The sequence below is a fragment of the Hippopotamus amphibius genome, chromosome 2 (genome assembly GCF_030028045.1).
Source record: "Hippopotamus amphibius kiboko isolate mHipAmp2 chromosome 2, mHipAmp2.hap2, whole genome shotgun sequence".
In the NCBI taxonomy this organism is placed as follows: Eukaryota; Metazoa; Chordata; class Mammalia; order Artiodactyla; family Hippopotamidae; genus Hippopotamus; species Hippopotamus amphibius.
In genome coordinates this window covers 33,324,479-33,347,696 of record NC_080187.1, presented here as the reverse complement: position 1 = coordinate 33,347,696, position 23,218 = coordinate 33,324,479, and the positions used below count along the sequence as shown (strand labels likewise).

At 41.4% G+C, this 23,218-nt stretch overlaps 1 protein-coding gene across 2 annotated transcripts in view; it reads left to right on the top strand.

The window, feature by feature from the left end:
• NR4A3 (nuclear receptor subfamily 4 group A member 3) overlaps positions 1-23,218 on the top strand; it is a 35,474-nt gene that overhangs the window by 5,784 nt on the left and 6,472 nt on the right. For both annotated transcript variants that reach the window (XM_057722363.1, XM_057722362.1), the window contains exons 3-6: positions 1,086-1,215; positions 1,680-1,852; positions 11,468-11,667; positions 13,890-14,068. In XM_057722363.1, the coding sequence (XP_057578346.1) occupies positions 1,086-1,215; positions 1,680-1,852; positions 11,468-11,667; positions 13,890-14,068 (682 nt within the window). The remainder of the gene's footprint in view (positions 1-1,085; positions 1,216-1,679; positions 1,853-11,467; positions 11,668-13,889; positions 14,069-23,218) is intronic.

Here is a 23,218-nt window from a genome sequence, read left to right as displayed (position 1 = left end):
ATCACTAATCCCAAATTATCTGGGTTTCTTTTTTTTTTTTAGCAGCCCAGGCTTACCAAATAAATTCCAACTTTTTGCTCTATTTGGAGTTGAATAGATTCAGGTAATTTCTGAATGGGTGGTAAATACACATCTATTTGCACAAATGTTTTTAATTTTTTTTTTAAATCGAGCATTCTCATATTTGGAGCATAAAATATTCTTTATTATTTTTTCATGTTTCATTTTAAAATTATATGTGATTGTAAAGAATACAACATTATTTTATATCCAGGCCCAAGTTTTATAATGCATCTTTTACCATATGGCTATTTTGATGTCTATGTCAATAGTCATTTATGAAATAACCTATTAATGGGAATTTTCATTGAAAATATATGGCTCTCATATTCCTTCATCTCATTTTTTTTGTTTGTGTTTTTTTTTTTCTTAGATGTGATAGTGTTTTTTTAGTGTCCAATTTTATGATTTTGCTTTCAAAAATCATAAATGGCCAGTTTTACCATTCTTTTAAAAATAAAATATGCTACACAGGCTGATTTAGTGATTTTTTTTTTCGCATTAAAACATTATTTGCTATATGTTGTAACTAGGCAGGTCCTCATCTTTGCTTTTTATGATTTCATCTTTATTGGGGAACAAAGCCAGTTTCTGTGATATTTGACTTACAATAGTGATAGCCAGCAAAGTACATCCCAGATAATTTTGATTTTATTTTAATAAGGTCAGCAATAATCAGGGGAGTGGAACAAGTAGAAAATTGTTCCCAAAGGGATATTAAAAGTGAAGATAATCTAATCCTCCAAGGTATGATATGTTGACCTGGTAATTTCAGATATGATTTTATCATTCAGACTTGGGTGTCTCCTGAGACTTGCTTCAGAACAATCTGAGATGATTTTCATTGTCAGCAGCTAACACTAATAAAATTGTTTTTCCTGCAGGCTAGCGTGTTAGGAAATTAAATTTATCTAATTATACGAATTGCACTGTCGCTTTTCACATTGTAATTAAAATACATCTTGTCAGGTCCTACCTCTTTCCAGAAACTATTAGTTGACTATCTCTGTATTGTATTTCCTCAGAGAACAGTGCAGAAAAATGCAAAATATGTTTGCCTGGCAAATAAAAACTGCCCTGTAGACAAGAGACGTCGAAACAGATGTCAGTACTGTCGATTTCAGAAGTGTCTCAGTGTTGGAATGGTTAAAGAAGGTATGGATATAATGCTTTTTATCCAGCTTGCTTATAAATATTCTCAGATATCACTGAAAAAGTTAATATTTACATTTGGGATAGTGAATTTTCCAAGTTTCCCTTTCGTTTCAACATTTTATTTTTGTGGTGTATATTTACATTTAAAAATAGCTGAGGTCTACTTATTCTAATTCCTCAAAATCAATAGAGAGCTTGTGTACATATATCTTTGTTCTATTTGAGAAGGAGACTTTTAGGGCTAATTCATTACCAAATGTAAGTATGGGGTGGCTTTTATGCTGCTTGTTTCAACTCTCATTAAATCATTGTGTGGATATTACTCCAAACTTATTGCCACTTTTAAATGGTTGGTCTCAATAATGATTTGCTCAACTATAGAGTGTTTTGATTCCTTTTTGTGATTTATGGCCGTTCATGGATATCTTTGAAGACATTTTTTCTTTTTTTTCTCTTGGTATCAGTTGTCCGTACAGATAGTCTGAAAGGGAGGAGAGGTCGGCTGCCTTCCAAACCAAAGAGCCCGTTACAGCAGGAAGCCTCTCAGCCCTCTCCACCTTCTCCTCCGACCTGTATGATGAATGCCCTTGTCCGAGCTTTAACAGACTCAACGCCCAGAGATCTCGATTATTCCAGAGTAAGTTTTATGATGTCCTGCTTTTGAGTGAATGATCAGCTATTCATGATACTAGTAATAAGAGTGGATTGAATGACTTTGTGCCTGGCACTGCGCTTAACAATTTTCATACCTTTTCTCTATTTTTCACTTCACGAAGCAATTCCAGTGCATCCATTGCACCAAATAATTTTTGCCTTATTGAGTCTCTTAATGCCTTAACAAATGACCCTGACAGTGCTGCAGCTGTCATACCCATTGTTGCCGGATTCCTGAAGGTTGTGCCAATGAAAATCTGCACAGGTGAATTACAATTTGTACATTTCTTTCATGCTTTAGACAAAGTGACTACTCTTTTTTTCATATTGTGACCAAACCATCTGAGTAAGCTTCAACTTATCCTTAAACAGTTTACCCAATTGCACTGGCATTGATTGACCTACTGCTTATTCTGAGGGGTTAGACCATTGATGGAGAGAAGCAAACTCTGGCCTTGACATCAGGAGGTGTCGGGAGGACTGGGATGGAACGTTGCCTCTGCTGCTTCCTGCCTGTGTCACCTGGCTCCTGCTCTTGGCTTTCTCATCCTTGCAGTGGAGATGATTATAATATTTAACCTCAGAGGGATATTTTGAACATCAGTCACACAGAAATTACAGCTGAGAAAACATTTGAAAACTGCATATGATCACCAGTGTTGTTATTTGTCAACCAAAATATATCAACACTTTTATTTCATGTGAGATATAGTAAAATATCATCAGTTTGAACCCTGCAAATTCCCAGAAATTTGGATAACACAAAGAAGGACAATGAGAAAGGATTTTCTGAGCAAATGTATAAACATTACTGGAAGGCAGTTTTAAAAAAGACCTAGAAAAGCAAACTTCTAGTAAGACAGAGTCTCACCAAAGAAGAAAAGAAAGGAAAAAGGTCACAATTATTGAGCAATTTCTACATGCTAGACATTGTGGTACTTTGTCTCATCTAACCATTTAAAGAACCATGAACTGTAAGAATGGTTACGCCCACCCTAAGACAAGAAAACTTAGAAACAGTTTGCACACAGATGAGAGAGACACCAGTCCAGGGATCTGCAGTTGGTTGATTTGGCTTGGCAGCAACTACCAGATTGCCCTCTCCAGGTCCAATCAGTTATTTCAAACTTGTGGTTGAAGGGCTGGCCAACAGTGTGAGTGTGTCTGCTGTGTGCCCTCCTTTCAGGTTGCATGTTGACAAAAGTGAAGGGGTGATTGGTATATCTGCTGTGATCTTCTTTCCCTCAGGCCCTCCCTCATTTTAGGCTCTGAAGCCTCCTCTCCACACTTGAGCACAAGATTTCACATAAGAAGCATGGTAGATCCTTAGTATCAAAGGTTGAGGACTCTTATTCTGATTACAAGTAGCATCTCTTGACTGAAGTCAAGTCTCAGATAATAGTCCAACAGAATAATGCAGTGGTTAAGGGCTTAGACTTTGGAACCATGCAGACCTTGATTAAAATCCCAACACCATCATGTACTAGCTGGGTGACCTTTAGCAACTGAGTAAATCTTTTAATACCTCAGTTTCTTCATCTGTATTATGGAGTAATAATAATAATATCTGCTTCCTGGGGTTGTTTTTGTGAAGTTTAAATAAGATGATAATTGTCAAAGCTTTAGCATAGTGTCCTGTATGTTATCTCCTTGACCAAACCTTCTTATTCTATCATTTGTTGAATGTTCTAATGAGTAAACACTACATATGTCAGGTGCTATGTAGCAAAACCATTAAGGTAAATGTTATGATCTCTATTTCATAGATGAAGAGATTAAAACTGAGAAAGGCTAAAGGGCTGACTTGCCCAAGGTCACATAGCTAACATATATCAGAGGTAGAATTAGAAGCCAAGTGGGCCCAATATAGCCCCCAAAGTCTGTGCTCTTAAAACCAAAATTCTTTGCCTCCCTGGTTTCAGTGAGAGTGGGTGATATAAAAGCATTTGGGAATAAAGACTTTTCCATGAACCAACTCTGGCCTTGCCTTATGCAATTCATCTGAATTAATGAAGCTTCTTGGCATTGCCTTCACTGAGGCTACAGCACGCAATCTGACATTGTTCTGGGGCATTTAAAATCACTATTCATTGCCAGTCCAGAGAATTTAGTCCACAAAGTGATTTGGGGGGGTGCCCCCAAATTATCCAATTATTGGTCTACATGGCCTAGTTAGTTATTCAGTGGCAAACCCTGCCCCGTACTTTGAGTTGTCCCAGCTGGGAACTGTCTTCACAATGAAAAATCAATCCACCGTGTTTGCTTGCTTCTGCACCATTCGGTGTGTTAGACTAGGGTCATCATCCTCATCAACAAACATTTATCCAATTTAATTGTTAGCTTTGTCCAAAATAGCAGATTGATCATGCCAGAGTCTGGGTCACAGTGATACTACCTTTGGGCCTGGCTTAATTTTGTAAAGCGTATTTATTTTAATTGCATTGTTTTGGAATCAGGTTGAACCTCATAGCTTGGATTCTCCTGCTTTTAGATAGCTTTACAAAATTATCAAAAATTGGACCCAAATCAATTAAATTAAAAGTCTTTTTAAAAAAATACAGTGAGTTTTCATCAAAAACTTGGATGAAGACAGAGAAGGCATGCTGATCACATTTGCAGATGACAGAAAGCTGGGAGGGATCGCTAATATGATGGATGTCAGTATCAACATTCAGAGTGATTTCGACAGGCTGGAACAGGATGGGCTGAAACCATCATGAAGAAAGTTCACAAAAATAAATGTGAAGCTCAGCATTTAGAATTTTTTAAAAATGGGAGAGCCTTGGTCTGTCAGTGGTTCATGTTAAGATCTCAGAAGTTTATTCCATACACACTCAATAAGAACCAACAATGCGTTTGTGTGGTGGAAGGGAGGGATGCTAAATTAGCTTAGGCCTCAACAGTAGAAGCGTGGAACCAAAACCAAGTTGATGGTGTCCACGGACTCTGTCCTGTCAGTGCATACTTCAAATGTGGAGTTCAGTTCCAAGCTGGGATTTAAGAGGGATGTGGATACACTGTCTCTGGAAACTTGAAAGGGATGGCCGGAGGAAATGGAAATATGTAGACAGAAAGGGAAAAGATTTGGCAGGATTAGGTCACACTTTTGCCCTGTCACCAAGAGGACTGTTACTCCCAAGGGCAGATCTAGAGGGTGAAGGAGGGGGGGGCCCTTCCAGCTCACTCTGAGGACAAGGAAGGGCTCTCTTGGCTTCAAGAGCTGCTGTGGAAGTGTGAGTTCATCAACACAAGAAGAAACGAAGGAGAACACATAACAGGGTTCCTCACAAGGAGGGAGGTTATTTTTTGGCTGATGTTAAGTTCCTTCCGATTCTAAGATTTTATGATTATAGGGTTTACCTTATTGTCCCTAAATGCAAGAATATATATACATATAAGAATATGTGTTGTTAAGTGACATTACTTCACAAGGTTAAATTTGCTTTGTTTTCTAAAAAAAAAAAAAAAAGTATAATGAATGAAGCGAAATGAATTTATTGAATGCATACTTTGAGACAGGCACCATCACATACATTCTTACATAATTTCACTTAAAGCCCAGTTTGTGTGGTAAAATTTATGGTTTCAGTCATTTTTTTAATGTCATTCATTGAAATTCAATTTTCATATCACTTTCTCCTTAATATTTTTTATTTATGAATTCATGGAACTGGAGGTGATCTTGAGATCATCTAATCCAATACCCATATTTCAGAAGAGTAAATAAAGGCTTGAAAAGGTTAAGTGGCTTGCCTAAGGTCAGCAGCAGAGCTAGGGTTAGACCCAAATCTCATCACTCAAGGTAATAGGTTTCCCTTTTACCATACTGCCACTTGTGTTTAATAGCAATGGACCGGTTTTTTTTTAATAGAAACTTTATTAGATTTTAAAAATTACAATAAGAGTATATATATATACCCCTTGGTTTTGAAAAAGGCAGACCATTTAGAAGTGAGTAAAGTGAAAAGTGAAAGTCTCTTCTTCGTTTACTCCTGCCTACTATACCTAAGTGGTATACATAATTTACTCCATTTTAAAGAAGAATATGCCGTCAGTTCTGAGCCAGACAGTTGACCAAAACAATGTATTAAAGATGCTGCCTTCCCCCAATGAATCAGAGAAATGAGAAAATGTGTGCCAGACTGGTGTATTCTAATCTTCCTGTACCAGCTTATGTGCCTTTAAGGTAGTAAGTGAGAAAGGGAGGTGGAGGAGGTGTTCCAAGTCACAGAGGGAAGAGTGTTTTCGAGGCCAGAAAGAGAGCTCCTCACTCTGTGAAGCATTCCTGGCTCTGGGACCTTCTCTTCTCCTTTGGGCCAAACTTCTCTCCTTCAAAAGTGAGCTCAGATCATTGTATATCAGTGCAGTCAAAACATGTCACATTTGATTTGTTTCTCCTCGAAATGTTGCTATTCTTTACCCCACAGTTGCTTTTAATTTAGCATTACAAGTATATATAGATACTGGGCTTGGCTTTAGAGCCTGCATAATTACTAATGAGAAAATATACTTCACATCCTCATTAGTTGGTCATTTCAAGTATTTTCCAGCAAACTAGGATGTTTTCTGGTAATGGGTGTCACTTAGTATAGGAATAGACTCCAAATACAAGAGATACTGTGCAGATAAAACTAGGCACCAGCAAGTAGCATTTAAATATGTTAACAAGATAGCCTAGGAAACAACGTGCCTGACACATGTTAGACCAACAAAGTAAACAGCCTGAAGATTCTGCGAAGAGAGTGCTTTCATGAAGCTACTCAGAAGACCCTCTCAAATTGCCACCAACTCACTAGATTATTTCAAGCCAGTCCTGCCCCTCTGTGGGCCTCAGTTTTCTCATCTGAATGGCCAGGAGATTGGACTAAATGCACTGCCATGATCCCGTCCAGCCTTCTCCTTCCCTGACCCTCTGACCACTATACCTGCTACAATTCCTCTATGGGTACAGGTCTGCATTTCCCAAAGTGTGATGCCCAGACTGCAGGTATCAGAAGGAGCCAGGGTGTTTGCTTAAAATGCAGATTCTCGGGGCCACACACAGGCCTACTGACTTGAAACTAGGGGCCAGGCGAAGGCAGGCAGGAACCTATATTTTTAAAGGGCCTTGGATGATTCTTTGGCACACTAAGGTTTGAAAACCGTTGATATAGTTTAACAAGAACAATTCAATTTTACCTCGAATCTCCTATTTCCCAACTTTCTTGGGGTTGAGAAGGAATGAGCAATAGAGATAAATTTCACAGAAAGTAATTGATTCATTTAACAATTCTTGCAGAGCAGTAGACACATTATTGAACAAGGTGCAGCTCCTGCCCTCATGGAGCTTACATGCCAGTGAAGGAGACAAAGTAAACAAATATGTAACTGCAGTGATGCCATTGATGGCAAGAGAGGAGGGTTTTTTGGTTTGGGTTTTGGTTTTTTAGAGAGGGGAGGCAGTTAGATCAGAAAGAAGAAATTTGGGACAAAATATACTCATTGCCAGTTTTTAAAAGTGTCACCTTTTAAAGTGTAAGAATCTAAGAATATGTATCCATAGTTTGACTCATAGAATGATAACATCTAAAATATAAATAAATATAAGGACCCAGGGAAAAGTAACATTCTAAGGGGAGATAAAATGTTTTTAGGACATTTTACATATTTAGCCTGGACTGACAGTGAGGTGGAGTAAATAGCAGATTCCACTCTGCTGTGAAAACATCACATGGCTAAATTTTAGGGCTGGTGTTCACCAACAGTCTCACATAATTCCCAAATAACTTATTTTAGGCCTAGGCTGTGGCTGAAATTCAACCTGTATAGCCATGGTATTGCCGTTTGAAATGTGGCAACTCGTTTTAGTTTAAATAATATTCATTGTTGTTTGCCGCTCTAGATTCTCAGTCTAAGTGCTTCGGAGAAATCTGCTTTGGACATTAGCTATCAGTAAATGCAATATTGTGTCTTTGACTCATGGTAAAACCTGATTATTGATGGATCAATTATCTGTATAGGCTGGAGTAAAAAGTTAGCATAAACAGGAAAAAAAGATTCATTTTTAAAGTCTTTATTTGGCTGTTTAGAATGATCAGTAAACAAATATTTCTAGATTTTCTTTGGTGAACCCCAAAGTAGCTTATCACAGAGACAGAGTGATGTAGGGGAGCACAGAAGCAGAGATGGGGGTCTGGTTCTTCCATCTCCATGTCCAGTATTCCTTGGTGAGGTGTTCATAAACTGCTAGTCCAGGCAGAGAAAGACTCTAATACATTTTGTGCTTTCTTTAAATCTTCTGTTCAGTAGAGGGGATACTTGATTTGTCTTTTCCCCCCAGCAGTTGACGCTGACCCTCCTGTCGCCTCCAAGTTACTGGTGGCTTCAGACTGAATCCCGTTTGGCTTCAGTATTCTGGAACATGAACCAGAATCCCTGCAGGTGAAGCCCAGAGGGTCTGGCTGGAGTCCGGCACACAGGGCCTGCTGGCTTTTCTCCTTGCTGGACGCCATCAGAGAAAACTGCATACACAGGCAGTAACTGCATTTCCCTGTGCACAGGATGCATGAAATGTGAGCCCAGCAGGGGCGGAGGCCTGCAGAGAACCCTGGGCAAAAGCTAAGTGCTTTGGAGGATTCTGAGCAAATATTGGAAGCAGGGAGATTATTGAGTTGTGAGCCATGATTTCAGGGACGTCAGTGGAGGAGGGAGCTGTTAGGTCCCATTCCTTGACATTCTTTTTCTCTCCATTTAACACATTATTTTAAAACAACAATGCTGAATCAGTATCAAATTCTAGGCAATACCATCATAGCTGCTGAGATTAGCAACATTTAGAATCATCAAATTCAAGAGCCATCACATGGAACATTCACCAGGATAAATGATGGTCTGGGCCATAAAACACACCTTAACACATTTAAAAGAATAGAAATCATACAGTGACAATCTCACAATGGAATTAAACTAGAAATCAATAACAGAAGACCATTCAGAGCTATTCTAGTCACTTCCTACTTCAGAGGCAGAAAGAGACCCAGAGAAATTAAATGCCTTGTCTAGGGCTGCACAGCAAGTCAGTGCCAGAGCCTGGAGGAGGCCCCCATGACCTGCTGCCTGATCCAACATTCTTTCCTCAATTCCTTATTACCTGGGAGTTTCACATGTAGTGCTGTCAGCTTTCTAAAGGTGGTGCTGCCCTGAATTTCATCCTGCCCCTGGAGAGCATGTGGAATTAGATTCATATAAGAGAAAGTTTAAAAACAAAATCTTTTTTTTCCCACTCTCCTCCAGTTAATAGTATGTGTGCTAAAAGGAGGTAGTAGGGAGTGTCTGTGACCCCAGGATTGTGCTGTCATCCTTGAATATCTGTGGGAAGGAGGACTGATTCCTTCTCCTGGACTTTGCTTCCGTGGTGCATTACAACACAGAACATCAAGGGCTTCATCGAATCCCTTGGGTGGATTACTGGGAACAGAGGAGCCAGGGCTTTGAACTGGACCTGATATTATGGGATCCCAGAAAGTCAGGGCTGAAAATTAGAAACCTTCCAATTCATTCCTTTCCCGCCTTTTATAAATATGGAAGCTGAGGACAATGATAACTCCAAGTATCAAAACTGTTATCAGTATCATCAGTGTCATCGTGTGTTAAACATGTTCTATGTGTCCTCCACATATATTGTCTCATTTAATCACCACAAAAAAAAAAATGTTGAGGAAGATATTATCCCCATTTTACAGATGAGAAAACTGAGGCTCAGAAAAGTGAAGTAATTTACCCCAGGTAACTATATCAGCAGAGCTACATTATTTCACAAATTACTGGCCTAGACAAACCTAGGATTAAAGTAGCTGGGCTCCTTGTCTGATGTTTCTTTTGTTATTTCATGATGCCTCTTGGGAAAACACAAAGGGGGAAAAAAAAAAGACCCCATGAAGACAAGTGCCTCATTTCCTCAGACCTGTGTGGTTCTGCAGTGAGCACCTGGGTGCTTATTGGCTGTTTGTCCTCCAGCCGAGTTTGGGCATTGTGGCAAATCTGGGCGCTCCCCCAACTGTTCTTTCATGGAACAATATTCAACAACTGTTTATTGGGGATCAGTTATGTGCTAGTCACTGTGTTGAAAAAATATGGGACCAAATGAAGACATACATGGAGAACTCCAATTAGAACAAAGCAAAATACTTCTTAAAACTATCCTACGGGGCACCAGCTAATAACATCAGACCTATTAACAGCCAGGAGGTGTAGCCCTGGAAATCACAGAGCCGTGCTTACGTCTTGGCTGTACCACTGTTGGTTGTGTAACTTGGGAAAGTCTACTAGCCTCTCTGAGCTTCTTTGAGCCTCAGTTTTCCTCATCTGTAAAATAAGGATTAAAACCCACGCCCCAGAGGATCAACTGAGAAAAGAGACACAAAAGCACACTCGCTGTGTTCGTGTGAAGGCAGTGACGTGCATATTTACATGAATGTTTTTGCACATCCTTAAGTCTCTGTGTTGTTGGCTGTCCCTTGATTGTTATCTTGCTGTATCAGTCTTCCTGCCTGAAGCAGGAAAGGTTTTCCTCCAATGATCCCAGCAAAACCCTGCGTCTACCAACATATCTGAAAGCTGGGTAGAGACTTTATCCCTTTTTGTACCTTTCTTCTCCTGGGACCCTCTAGATCGATGATGTCCAATAGAATGTTGTGCTTTCATGGAAATGTTCTACACCACCTGTGACTATTGAGCACTTGAGATATGGCTAGTGTGACTGAGGAACTGCACTTTAAATTTTATTTAATTTTCATTAATTTAAGTAGCCGCAAGTCCTGAGTCTGATGGCACACAGCTGCCTGGGCCTGCCAAGGACACACTCCTCCCCCACCCCTTGTTTGTTTTGTCTCTCAGAAATCCACCTACAGAAAGCATCTGTCTTCTTATAATGGTTAATTCCACACTTCTCAAACTTCATTGTGCATGAGAATTCATCTGGAGATCTTGGTAAAACAGTTTCTTGGGCCTACCCTCAGAGTTTCTGATTCTGTAGGTCTGGGGCAGAGCTGGAGAGTTTCATTTCTAACACATCCCCAGGTGTTGCCGATGCTGCTGGTCCAGGGACCACAGTTTGAGAGCCAGAGGTTAATTAAGCATCTTGTTTGGAGACAGCTGTGCCTTAGGGAATCTGTGGCTCCTGGAGGCTCATGCAGACACAACCCCCAGGGGGAATGGTTCGCAACACTGGCAGCCCTTTGGAATCACCTGGGGATCTTTTAAAATTCCTGATGACCAGTCCCGATCCCAGACCAGTTAAATTAGAATCTCTGTGGATATGACCCAGACATGAGTGTTTTTTAAAGCTCCGCAGATGATTGCAGTCAGGATTGAAAACCACTGCACTAATGGGACAAGCAAATTTCATTGCCTATTAAGTGGTAACAGAATCCACTCTATCTGTGTCACAGGGCTATTGTGAAAATCCGATGAGACTGTGAATGCAAAAAGCTTGTATAAACTGTGGGACCTAAAAATAAGGATGTAGGCATTGAAAATCTTGGAAGTGCCAATTTGCAAATGATGCTGTTATACCCCTGTTGGATTGCGATAACACTGCTATCTGTGGTTTGCATTCTAGTACTGTCCCACTGACCAGGTCGCTGCAGGCACAGATGCTGAGCACGTACAACAGTTCTACAACCTTCTAACAGCCTCCATTGACGTATCCAGAAGCTGGGCAGAAAAGATTCCCGGATTTACTGATCTCCCCAAAGAAGATCAGACATTACTTATAGAATCAGCCTTTTTGGAGCTGTTTGTTCTCAGACTTTCCATCAGGTAATTATTATTTTATCTTCCTCAGTCTACTCCTTCATTTGAAGAAGTTTGAAACCTGCTGTGTTTGTAATTGTCAGCAGCGAAAAGTTTGCTCAAGATGGACATGTAAAATATGACCAGGCATTAAAAAAGTGAGCAGTGGGTAGAGCCCTGGGCTGGTAGCCAGGACTCCTTGGTTCTAGTCTCAGTTTTAGTACAGGCATGCTGTAAGACCCTGAGCAGGTCACTTGCCTCACCAGGAATTTAGTTTCCTTCTTTGTAAAATGAGAAGTTTGGATTTGGTGATCTCTAAAGCCCCTTGCAGCTCCAACATTCTGTGATTCCAGGAATGTTCTCGGTGCATTAGGTATTTCCTGGGAGCAAGTATTTGCTTTGAACATTGCATTTACCTCCCAGGTTTCTATTTAACAAGTTACTGTTCTGATATACCAGATGGGGTGCTAAAGAGTTCCCACAGCTTCTCAACCCCCAGTGTTTACTCCAAGAGAATAGCTTCTGGATCAAAAGATTTGATCTTATCACACTCAGTGACACCAAACACAAAAAGGGACTGATTTTTCTAAAAGCTAGAACCTGGGATCTAAGCTTTGTGCATAAAGTCCATGTGTAGCATTTTAAATTCTATCTTCCTTGCTTCCTTTCAGTTATATATTTATAGGAGATGGTACCAACATTTTACCAGTATTATAGGAAAAATCATCACCTTTCCCCTCTTTCTCTTCCCTCCCTCCCCCTCCCCAGTTTCATACCATGTTACCAGAAACTCTCATTTGAAGTGCAAATTCCCATGCCTCATCCCCACCTATTTTGGTTTGGATCTACTTTGAAGGAAGTCCAGAAATCTGCATTTTTAATGCCCAGCATTAATTGCTCCAGCAATTCTAATGCCCGTGGTCCGAGGTCCGGGTTTTAAACCCTGAGACTGAACCATTCTATCCCCTGTGTACCTCTGTGGAGGGATCTGTGGGAGAGACAGAGGTGGAGTTACAACTAGACTGCCAATAATTGGCCTAATTACAGCCAATCCTGTGTGTGTAGGCGCCAAGCTGAGCCAGCACTGTGACTACCATCTATTAGGCAGGCAGCCAAGGATTAAATAGGTGATAAGCTCCATGAGGGCAGGCACCAGGTAGGCCCTATTCCCCAGGTGTTCTCCAGTGTCTGGCTAAGGAACCACGCAGGCCTTGTGTTCAGGAAATACTTGCTGAATGAATGAATGAATGAATAAAGCTATTTATCTAAAAATCAGTTAAAAGATGTTAACGCGTTACTGCAATAGGCAATAAGAGAGAGAAATACATGGCAAGAGATTTGAAAATTTAAAAAAAGTAAAGATTAAGGTAAGGTCCACCTAAAATTCAGAATTTAATTACACCTAACACTTGTCGGGCTCCTTTTGTATCCAGGCATTTTGCATAGACCTCCTTTATTTTATTTAATTCCCACATCATTCTTTGGATGTAGCAATAAGCATTCCTGTTTTATAGATAAGGGAAAAGGAAATTCAGAAAGATTAAAGGAGTGTCCAAGGCCCCACGGCAAAGTGGTGCTAATTATAAGTTCCAGGGCGCCTTTCATGAGAAAAGAATGGGACGACTGTGGACATAATGTAAACTATCAGGACAGATCGAGAAATAGCCCTCTACAGCCCCTCTCCGTTTAAAGCAGGGAACGTAATACAAAATAAGGACTCTTTTTACTTTAGACCATTGTTCAGTTTGTGATTGACTTCTGGCTCTTGCAGGGACTTGGTGTTTTTAGAGTCTGTACAATGGAATTGTAGTGTCTAGCCTCAGGCCTTATCAGTTTTTGACATTTAAGAAAACGAAAGAGAAGTCCTGGCAAAGGAGCACTGAAGGGAACAGTCTTGTGTTCACTGCAGAGAGAGACGGGGCACTGGGCTTCACTTCCACCATCCATGAGTCTCAGGGCAAGCCAGCAGCTGCTTGTAGCAATAAGAAACCAGACACCCTACCCCGAGCATCCCCAGGGCTGAGGCTCCCCAAGGAAGTCAGCAGGCAACTGGTGGTGGTTGTTTATCCCAGCAGCACAGTCTTGTTCACTGACAGCATCTGGGCAGGTTTCACAGCACCACGCTGGGTTTTGAACGCCGCCCCAAGGCTGCGTGGGTGCCTGTGTGTTGTGATGTTACTCCACTGGACAGACTGAACAGACCTATTTAATGTGTCTCCATCCCTCACCCCGCCGACCTTCTCTCGTAGGTCAAACACTGCTGAAGATAAATTTGTGTTCTGCAATGGACTTGTCCTGCATCGACTTCAGTGCCTTCGTGGATTTGGGGAGTGGCTCGACTCCATTAAAGACTTTTCCTTAAGTTTGCAGAGCCTGAACCTTGATATCCAAGCCTTAGCCTGCCTGTCAGCACTGAGCATGATCACAGGTAAGCACCCTGCCATGGCCTGAAGGGATCATGTCCCCCTCTCGCTCCTTTCTGGCTTATGGTGGATTCTGGCTTTGGCTGTCACACACAGGAAATTAGGAAAATGATTGCCAATTTGCTGAAATCTGCTACATTTACCCTAGTTTAAAACAAGAGACATACACTTGCAACTTATTGCCATGAACTTCCAGGAAAGAGGATTCCCAGTCTATTTGGTTATTGTCAACAAACCCAATATATGAAAATCTAGTTTTCCATAGGACCTCTGTGGGCAGGTGGACTCACTGCTTCAGGATTATTTTTACAGAGGGGTGGGGGTGGGGTTTGTTGAAAGAAGATTACCTTAACCAGCCTGTTCCTGTGGTGCAGAGGGGCGAGTCTTCCCTTCTCCCCAGTCCTTGGCCAATAACCCAAAGTAAAACTAAAGAACTGCACACACATAAAACACACCTTTATTTATTTACAACTTTATTGGCAGAGGACTGAGGAAAATGGATATTCATATAAAGCAAAAGTGGTTCAACTCAACAACTTTTCAGGGTTAAAACCAGAAGCCTAAAACATATTCAACTATTATGTGATGCCTTACTCCCCCTACATGTCTCTCCCCCTCCCTCTTTCGGGAGATAAAGGATTCCTAGGCAGAATGAGAGAGAAAGAGAAAGTAAAAGAAAGGCATAATGAGTAAGAGAGGGGATACCATCTCTCTGTGGCTGCTCCAGGCCACAGGCCCCAGCTCCCCTTTGCCCCCTTACACTTTCAGAGTTTTCTCTTCAGTCTCATCCTTTTTGATCAAACTGGGGCCTAGTGAGACAGTAACAGTAGATGGAGGCTCCAGAAGAGGCTAGCCAGACCAGAGGTTCACCTCCCATCCTTTTCATCAGACCCAAGTACAAGCTAGGCCATTGTGGACTGAGGATTAAGTTTCAGATTCTTGATACGCTCTTGGCTGTGGAAAACATGTTTTTCAGGCAGTGTGATGAGTTTCACAGAGGACCAAATGCATCCTGTGGCACAGATGGGCCCTTCTTTTTGATGCATTGTTTACATGCACCTTCTTGGGACATCTCCTGTTAGCTAAAGTGAGATGTGTCTGAGTACCTTAAGAGGCTAAGCTGGTTCATCATTTAATGGTTTCTTGGCCTTACATGAAGGCCAAGAAGAGTAAAGACATGTGCTGTGGGAAGAATAGGACACTAACATGTTCCCTCAGTATTCCAAGTGGAACCTGACTCCTCCTGGTCTTTGGTCTTGGATGAGAAACTCCCTTCTTTTGTGGCTGCTGCCAGAGACTTCCAAAGGAGCCATTAACAACAAAAAGAAACACAGTCTCCAAGAGTATGGATTTGATTAAGGGGGCTTTCAAATGGCATATGTAAGGGAGCACCTGAAGAAAGTAAACCCATTTAAGACACAAACATATTACTCCAGCAGGACTGGAATGAAATTGGTTTAACTGCTACCTTTGAACTAAAGCTCTTCAGTTCAATTTTAAAACCATTCAGCTCTTCCTAGGACAGTTAAACTTTCAAAACTAGAAAGTGTGAAACTTAGTTACTTTAGAAAAACAGACACAAAAACTAGAGCCAGCGTTTGCTTTCAGTAAATAAAGCCAGTACACTGCCACGTACGTCTCTTATGGAAATGGGTCTTGAGTCTAGTTAATCGACAAATATTCCCTGATCTAGGCACTCTGCTGGAAGTCAGTGGGCTTTCAGAGATGATGACACACATCCCTGGAGGAAATAGAAAATGCAAAAGAATCCATGTGATACAAGGTGCTGAGTGCTACGGTGGGGATGTGAGAGTGGGTACAAAGTGCTCAGAGACCCATGATGGGGGGTGGTCTTCTCAAGAGAGGTGGCGTAAAAGAATCTGAAAAAGAGTGGATGTGTGTAAATGTATAACCAGTTCACCTTGCTGTACCCCTGAAACTAACACAGCACTGTAAATCAACTATACTCCAGTAAAAAAAAAAAAAAAGTAAATGTCTAAACCAGAAAAAGAAAAATTAGGTAACATGGGCTGGCCTTTGATAAAAGCACAGAATGTCTCCAGGCTGAAATGGAAACAGTGAGAATTCTAGGCATAAAGAAAATTTTGCTAATAAAGCCATTGAAAATATGGCTGTCATGTTTCAGGAAGGAAATGTCTAAAAAAATAGAGTGATGGGAAATGAGACTGGTGTGATAGGTTAGGGTGGGGCAGGGCATGAAGAACCTTTCATATTTAGGTGAGAAGGTTGGGGTTTATCTTGAGAGCAGTGGGGATCCACAGAAAGTTTTGACCAGATGAGCATCATGGCCAGGCTTGCATTTTAGAAAGGTCTACCCTGACAGCTGGTTTGAGCACAGATTTTTTTTTTTTTTTTTTTTACTGCTGCTAATTTTTATTTATTTTTTTAATTTTTTTAAATTTTTTTGGGGGTACACCAGGTTCAATCATCTGTTTTTATACACATATCCCCATATTCCCTCCCTTCCTTGACTCCCCCCACCTCGAGTCCCCCCCACCCTCCCCGCCCCAGTCCTCTAAGGCATCTTCCATCCTCGAGTTGGACTCCCTTTGTTATACAACAACTTCCCACTGACTATTTTACAGTTGGTAGTACATATATGTCTGTGCTACTCTCTCGCTTCGTCTCAGTTTCCCCTTCACCCCCCGCCCCCTCCCATACCTCGAGTTCTCCAGTCCATTCTCTGTATCTGCATCCTTGTTCTTGTCACTGAGTTAATCAGTACCATTTTTAGATTCCGTATATGTGAGTTAGAGGCTAAGGGAAAAGGTCAGTCCAGGTGTGAGAGTTTTGGCTTAAGAGGGGGGCCCGAGGCCTACATCTTTTTTTGTTTTACCCTTTAGGTAGAAATTAATAGACAACAATGAGGTTATGGCATGTGAGTTGCAGGCAGTCCCAACCTAGAGAGATTGGCAATTCAGTGCCGAGAATACATACTAGAAATGAGGAGGAGGTGGTGCTGGTCCTGTATCTGCCTCCAGTTTGCTGTGTGTCTGGCAGTTATAGCTGCTCAGCCACTGCCTTTTTATGTAGAAACTTGCTCAGGGAGGAGGCAGTTTCACATGGCAGAAACTGCAAGGATTTTGGAGACCACCACCCCCAGATTTGAATCTGGGATCATGTTTTTAATAAGTATGTACTATTGGGAAATGCATTTCTCTGAAGTTCAGTTTCCCCGTCTGTAAAATGGGGATAATAATATCTATTCCCTCATGTGGCAGTAAGGATTACAGAAAATTAGGTTTGTGATGTAGCCAACTGGATTCAGAATAGGCACTCTATCCACTTATGTTCCATCCTGGAGAGATGTTGACAGGGACTCCCTCAAATTAGGCACACACCTGCCCCTTCCACAAACCCTAGGCAGTCCAAAATCAGACTCAGTGGTGGCCTTAGAAGGCAGTGTGTTTGGTGAATATCTCCTTGAGTGCTTGAGAGAGGCTCAAAGAAGGACAAAGATATTAAAGGAATTCGACTGCACTTACAGGGCACTCACAATGGGCCCGGTCCTTGACGGGGTGGTTCCAGATCCTGCGAGCAGTCCTGCAGCCTGTGCAAAGTCTTGCAGACTGTGTACAGCCAGGTGCCTTGGGTGCTGTGGTTATAATACACAAGAAAAATAAGCCCTCTTTTCTCATTTCTGGATCTCGCAGAACTCTCTTTGTGATTTGCTGTTTGGGAGGGGGTTTGAGATGTGTGAAAGCATCAGGAAATGGCAGCAAAGGCAGTGCCCAGGCAGCAGCAGTGCACATTGTTATGGATGTTAATTTTCATTTGATTATGGGCTTCCCTGAAATCTTGACTTCTAAATAAGCTCCATTGATCGCAAAGGGTGTTGGTGGAATATCAGTTGGGCTATGGCAGCAAAAAATTCATCCCAAAATTGGCTGCTCCAAGCTACACAGAACTCATAAAAGGGAAATGGGGTCTTAGAAATTTAACCAGTCTTGCTTCCAGGAAAGTTATTAAGAACCTGGACAATATCGGTAGTTTGTACAGACATGACTTTTTTCCTAATTCTTTATTTTTTCTTCTTCCTCCACCTTTCTGTGTACCCTTTTGAAAAACTAGGTGGCGAGGTGGGGCAGGAAATGGTTTCTTTCAGATCGCTCTCCTTTCGCACGGTAAAAGGGAGTTCCCCACAGTTGTGGTTGTCAAATGTTTTTGGGTCCCCAGTTCACTGACCCTCACTGTTCCTTTTTCCAGTGCCCTTTCCCAATAGAAAGTTAGTGTGAAATTACCATTTTATAAGTATCCATTCCCTAAATAAATATTGAGGACCTGCTATATGTGGGGCACGGTGGCAGTCCCTAGGGGTGCAAAGGTGAGCCATGTGTGAATTCTGCTATCAGAAAGTGTATGGTCTGCTAGGAAGCCATATGTGATGATGATGTGATGAACTCAGTGTGCGGCGGTGAGTGCTCAGGTCCTTAAAAGGATTGGATTCTGTGCAGGGGAAGTTCAGATTACTGCTAGCACTTTGCAGGTGAAGAAAGGTGGAGGTGCTGGTCACGAATGGGTTCCCAAGGAGGTGGCATGGAGAAATGAGATCATTTAGGGGAAGGACATTCCAGATCACGGATGCAGCATAGCAAGGGCATGGCAGTGGAACACTTCAGCACATTTTGGGGGAAAGCAGGTATTGTGAAGTTTCATTATACATGTTTTAAATCCTATATATAATCTCAGTGGAAAGAACAGAAAAATTAAAAGAGTAGAATGACTCTGCCCTAGGATAAGCATGAGAGAGAAGACGTGAATCCACTGTAGGTCATAGTCTCTCTGTTTCTGGTGATGAGAGCTGAGAGCACATCCTGCATTTTGGGGAAACAAAGAATTTTCAGGGAAAAATATTGATTGTATATAATATTTATCTTATGGCCTAGGATTATGACCTAACCTTGCAGTAAAATGCATTTCCCATATAGTAAACAAGGAAATAAGATTGGAAAGGCAGTTTGGGACTGGATGGTGGAGGGAATCTTGAGTGCCCAAATGCCATTTTGTAATACACTATGCTAAAAGAGTGTTTCCCGTGTCTTTCTTTCCCTACTCATGTCTTCCGTCAGGTATAAACTGCTCTTTTCTTTCTGTAGTTTTTCCCCTTGTCTTACTGGAACGTGAATTCTGAGATGGAGGAGGGGGCAGTAAGCAAGGAAACAGTGACATGGCAGAACTGGGCAGGTGGCTGATCCTGCCACACCCTCCACCACCTGTCTTCCCAGAGCTCCCCTGTTCACTCTAAGTGGTTACCTGGTTACTCTGTTTTTATATCACATGTAGCCATCAGCTACATTGCAAAGAAAACCAAGTGTAAAACTTGGCAGGGCCATATTGGTTTTTTTTAAAAGGTGGTAGGGAAGGGTTGTCATGGGATTTGGAGATTGGAAAGCCGAGTTCAAGTCTTCACCCTGCTTTCTTCCTAGCTGTGCAATTTTGGGTACGTTCCTTACCCTCTCTGAATCTCAGCTTTCTCCTTTTTCACAGGGATAATGATGTGTATTTGTAAGTTTCTTATAAAGATTGAATGAGCTAATGTGTACTTTGCAGAAAAAAATTAGACAAAGCTTTATTATTATTATCCTAAATGGTAGTTTTACTTCCAAGAAGCAGCAGCTGTTCTAAGAATCCATAAAAATGTTGATGCATCCCTGCAATTGTTTATGCACGTCACATTAAGCAATTTCTTTGTGTCTTTCTTTTCCAACTAGACCCAGGGTTTCTTAAGGGCAGGGAGAGTCTTACTCATCTTTATAATTACTTCAGCATTGAAAGGTGTCTGGCACAAGGCAAATGAATGGGTTAATTCTGAATAGCAGGAAGTTTCCCAAATTAGGAAAATCTGAATTATTTATTTTTAGCCCACCAACTTTGTTACTAGAAAACAGAATTCCCAAGAACTACCTTATTTCAATTTAGATTGAGTCGGTAATATTTATTGAGCATCTTCTATGTGCCAGGCATAAAATCCCTTATCCTCAAAGAGTGTGTGGTCTCGCTGGGGAGACAGACACCTGCTCTAGCAGATCAAAGACAGACCGAAAAGCACTATTACAGCCTGAGCACAACTTGCTGACCAACTTGTGGTTTCCTGATCAATATGGGCTCAGTGTCTCTCAGACTGCCCGTCAGTAAAGGATGTTATTATGACATGAAAAGTAGCAGTGAGAGGACTTCCCAGATGAAGAAGTAGAGCTCCGAGCAGGAAGTCCCCTTTGCTAGTTGGTGTTTGAATTACACACACGTCTCTCCCCAGGTGCTCTCTTCTCCTTCCCCTTTGGCTGGACCTGTATTATTATTGTTGCTGGGTTGGCCTGTGCCAAGACCTGCTCAAAATCAAAAGAAGTTGCTTTCCCTTATTGAGGCTCCTGATAGTATCATCACCCCTTTCCCCATCCCCTGATCCTTGCCATGAGGAAGAGGATCTGGCATTTCTTGTGTGGGCCTAAGAGGCAGAACTGGAAACTGTAGGAAGGCAAAATTTAGCTCAACGTAAGAAAACGTTTCTGAAAGACAGAACTGTTTGAAATTGGAATAAGCAGCTGTAGCCAGTGAGTTCCTCCCTTGGGGAGTGAGGTTTACAAACAGACTGAATGAACAGTAATTGTAGACGGGGTCAAGCATCTTATGGGGACTAGCATTGACTATAACAGAGCTTCTCCAGTTTTCACGTGCATGCAACTCACTGAACATCTTGTTAAACTGCAGATTCTGATTAGGTAGGTACTGGCAAGCCCTGAGAGTCTGCATTTCTAGCAAGCTCCCAGGTGATGCTGCTGCTGCTGATCTGGGGACCACACTTGAGTAGCAAGGGACGGGAGAACGTATTGGTAATGAGGATCCCATGAAATTAATAATAGCTACCATTTTAAAATACTCAGTGCCAGGCACTATGCCAAGGCCTCTACATGTGTTATTTGTTTAATGATATCTAGTAAATAGATGTGGATGTACCTGAGATCAATTACAGCAGAGATGGGAAGCAGCGAGACCCGTCAAAAGCTATTAAAACGATATAGGTAACAGATGCTGAAAACCTGGTCTGAGGCAGTGAAATTGAGAGACAATAGATGCAAGGAATATTGCAGAGATAATAAGCAAAGTTTTTGCAGTGGATTAAATATGATGAGTTGGGGGGAAGAAATTATTAGAGATGATTGTGAGAGTGGTGGGGAGGTTTGTGGGAATCATTAATACGCCAGCTCAGAAGCAGCTGACGTGAAGGAAAGTTGAAGGGAAAGTTGAGCTGGGGACATGGAAGACACTTGCTAATATTTTTTAAGTACTTACTGCATGCCAGGCATTGTTCCTCATACTTCACGTGTCTTAATTCATTTAATTCTCACAACAACTCATGAGACAGGTACCATTATTAGCTCTATTGTACAAATGTGGAAAGTCACCCAGCTAATAAGTGATAGAGCAAGGCTTTACATCCAGGAAATCTGGTTCCAAAGTTTCTGATGTGGTAGGTTTTAGAGTTTGTAAGTTCTTTCTTGTTGTTAGTGTCTTTATAACTCCCAACCTATATATTTATCTGAGCAACCCACCTGTTTAGTGTTCATTTGATATATTTTACAGGTCCTTGACCCGCCATCAACATATTCACTTAACAGATGTTTATTACCCATAGGTGTCTCCTATGTCACAGGCTTGGTGCTGGAGGTAACAGTGGTGAGCAAGTACAGTCCTTTCCCCCGTGGGGCTTACATTTAACGGAGGAGCCAGGCAATTGTCACATAAATATCTGATTTCGACCTGTTATATCCTTCAAAGGGAAAAAATAGAGAAGATGCCATAGAACATGATCTAGACTGGGAGTAAAAAGGGACGCTTCCTTGAAGAAGTACTTGGTCTGCAATCTAAAGGATGAATAGGTGTTAACTAGGGGAAACGGGAAGAACATAAGCACAGACCTAAGCAGCTTTATTATTTCTCCCAAGCAGTCCCTCCCCCTTCCTTTCTCCCTCTCTCGCGTGCTCTCTCTCTTTCCGCTTCCTTCCCTCTCTCTCCCTCCCTCCTGTCTCTCCTCATCTGCCCTGCCTGCCTTCCTCTTTCTCCTAGCAGAGATGTCTATGGCGTGGATAGCTAGAATGCACAGGAATCCAGCAGTGTCTTTACATGCTAACACCATGCAGGTTAGGAGTGCGATCTGTTGTCTCTCTGCTTTGTTCACTGCTCTAACCCCAGTGGCTATAACATTGCTTGGCACAGAATAGATACTCAAATATTTGTTGAAAGAAGCAATTAGTCAATTAGCTAATTAGGTACACAGAAAGTAGGAGGGAGTTACAGGGAGGCTGAGTTCATCTCAGGAAGAGGAGGAACATTCTAACAATGTCCCAGGCAATCAGGTATAATAGAAATATCTCTGGACTTGGCATGAAAGAAATTAGACACTTGTTAATTTTGACAGTGGGCAAATCACTTAACTCTCTGGGCCTTAGCCTTCTTATTCATTCAATAAAGACCATCTTTGTCCTGTCTAGGTCACAGGGTTATTGTGAGGGTGCCATAAAATAAGTAAAAAAAGTAATATAAAGTGCTAATAAATACATTTTTATTATCAGTGTGTAATAGTGAACTAGCAGTCCAGCTGGTGCCAGGTATTCTCTGTGATATCTCATAGTAGAGATTCTCGTCTTCAGAGAATGTTTGAACTAAATGACTCAAATTCTTTCCAGTTCCTATATTCTGTGGTTATGACCTATAAATCCATTATGTAACTATTTCTATAAGTTGTATTTTAAACTTCTGACTACGTAAAGCTCAGTTATACTGAAGTATTAGGTAAAAATGATGTAGATCAAAATGCAAGAAATACTGAAAAGCTTGTTTTATTCAATGGTGGACAAAGATCTTAAACTGAAATCTGTATGTAATTCTCTGGGGTGGGGGGCGGAATCCGAATGTCTGCTTTCCCCCAGAGTTTATGAACTCTCTGTATATCAGCTCTGCAGCCATGTTTACCAAGCTGCAAGAAGAAAGGGGGTCCCTTAAACTAAAATGTCAGTGATGGGGGTTTTAAGGAATTTCAAATTACGAGGAAGGTCCCAGACTCTTAGTGACTCCCTAGTGATTTGAAAATCTTGCAGACTGCTGGCAGTGGTTTGCCTGGAGACTGAATTTTATCT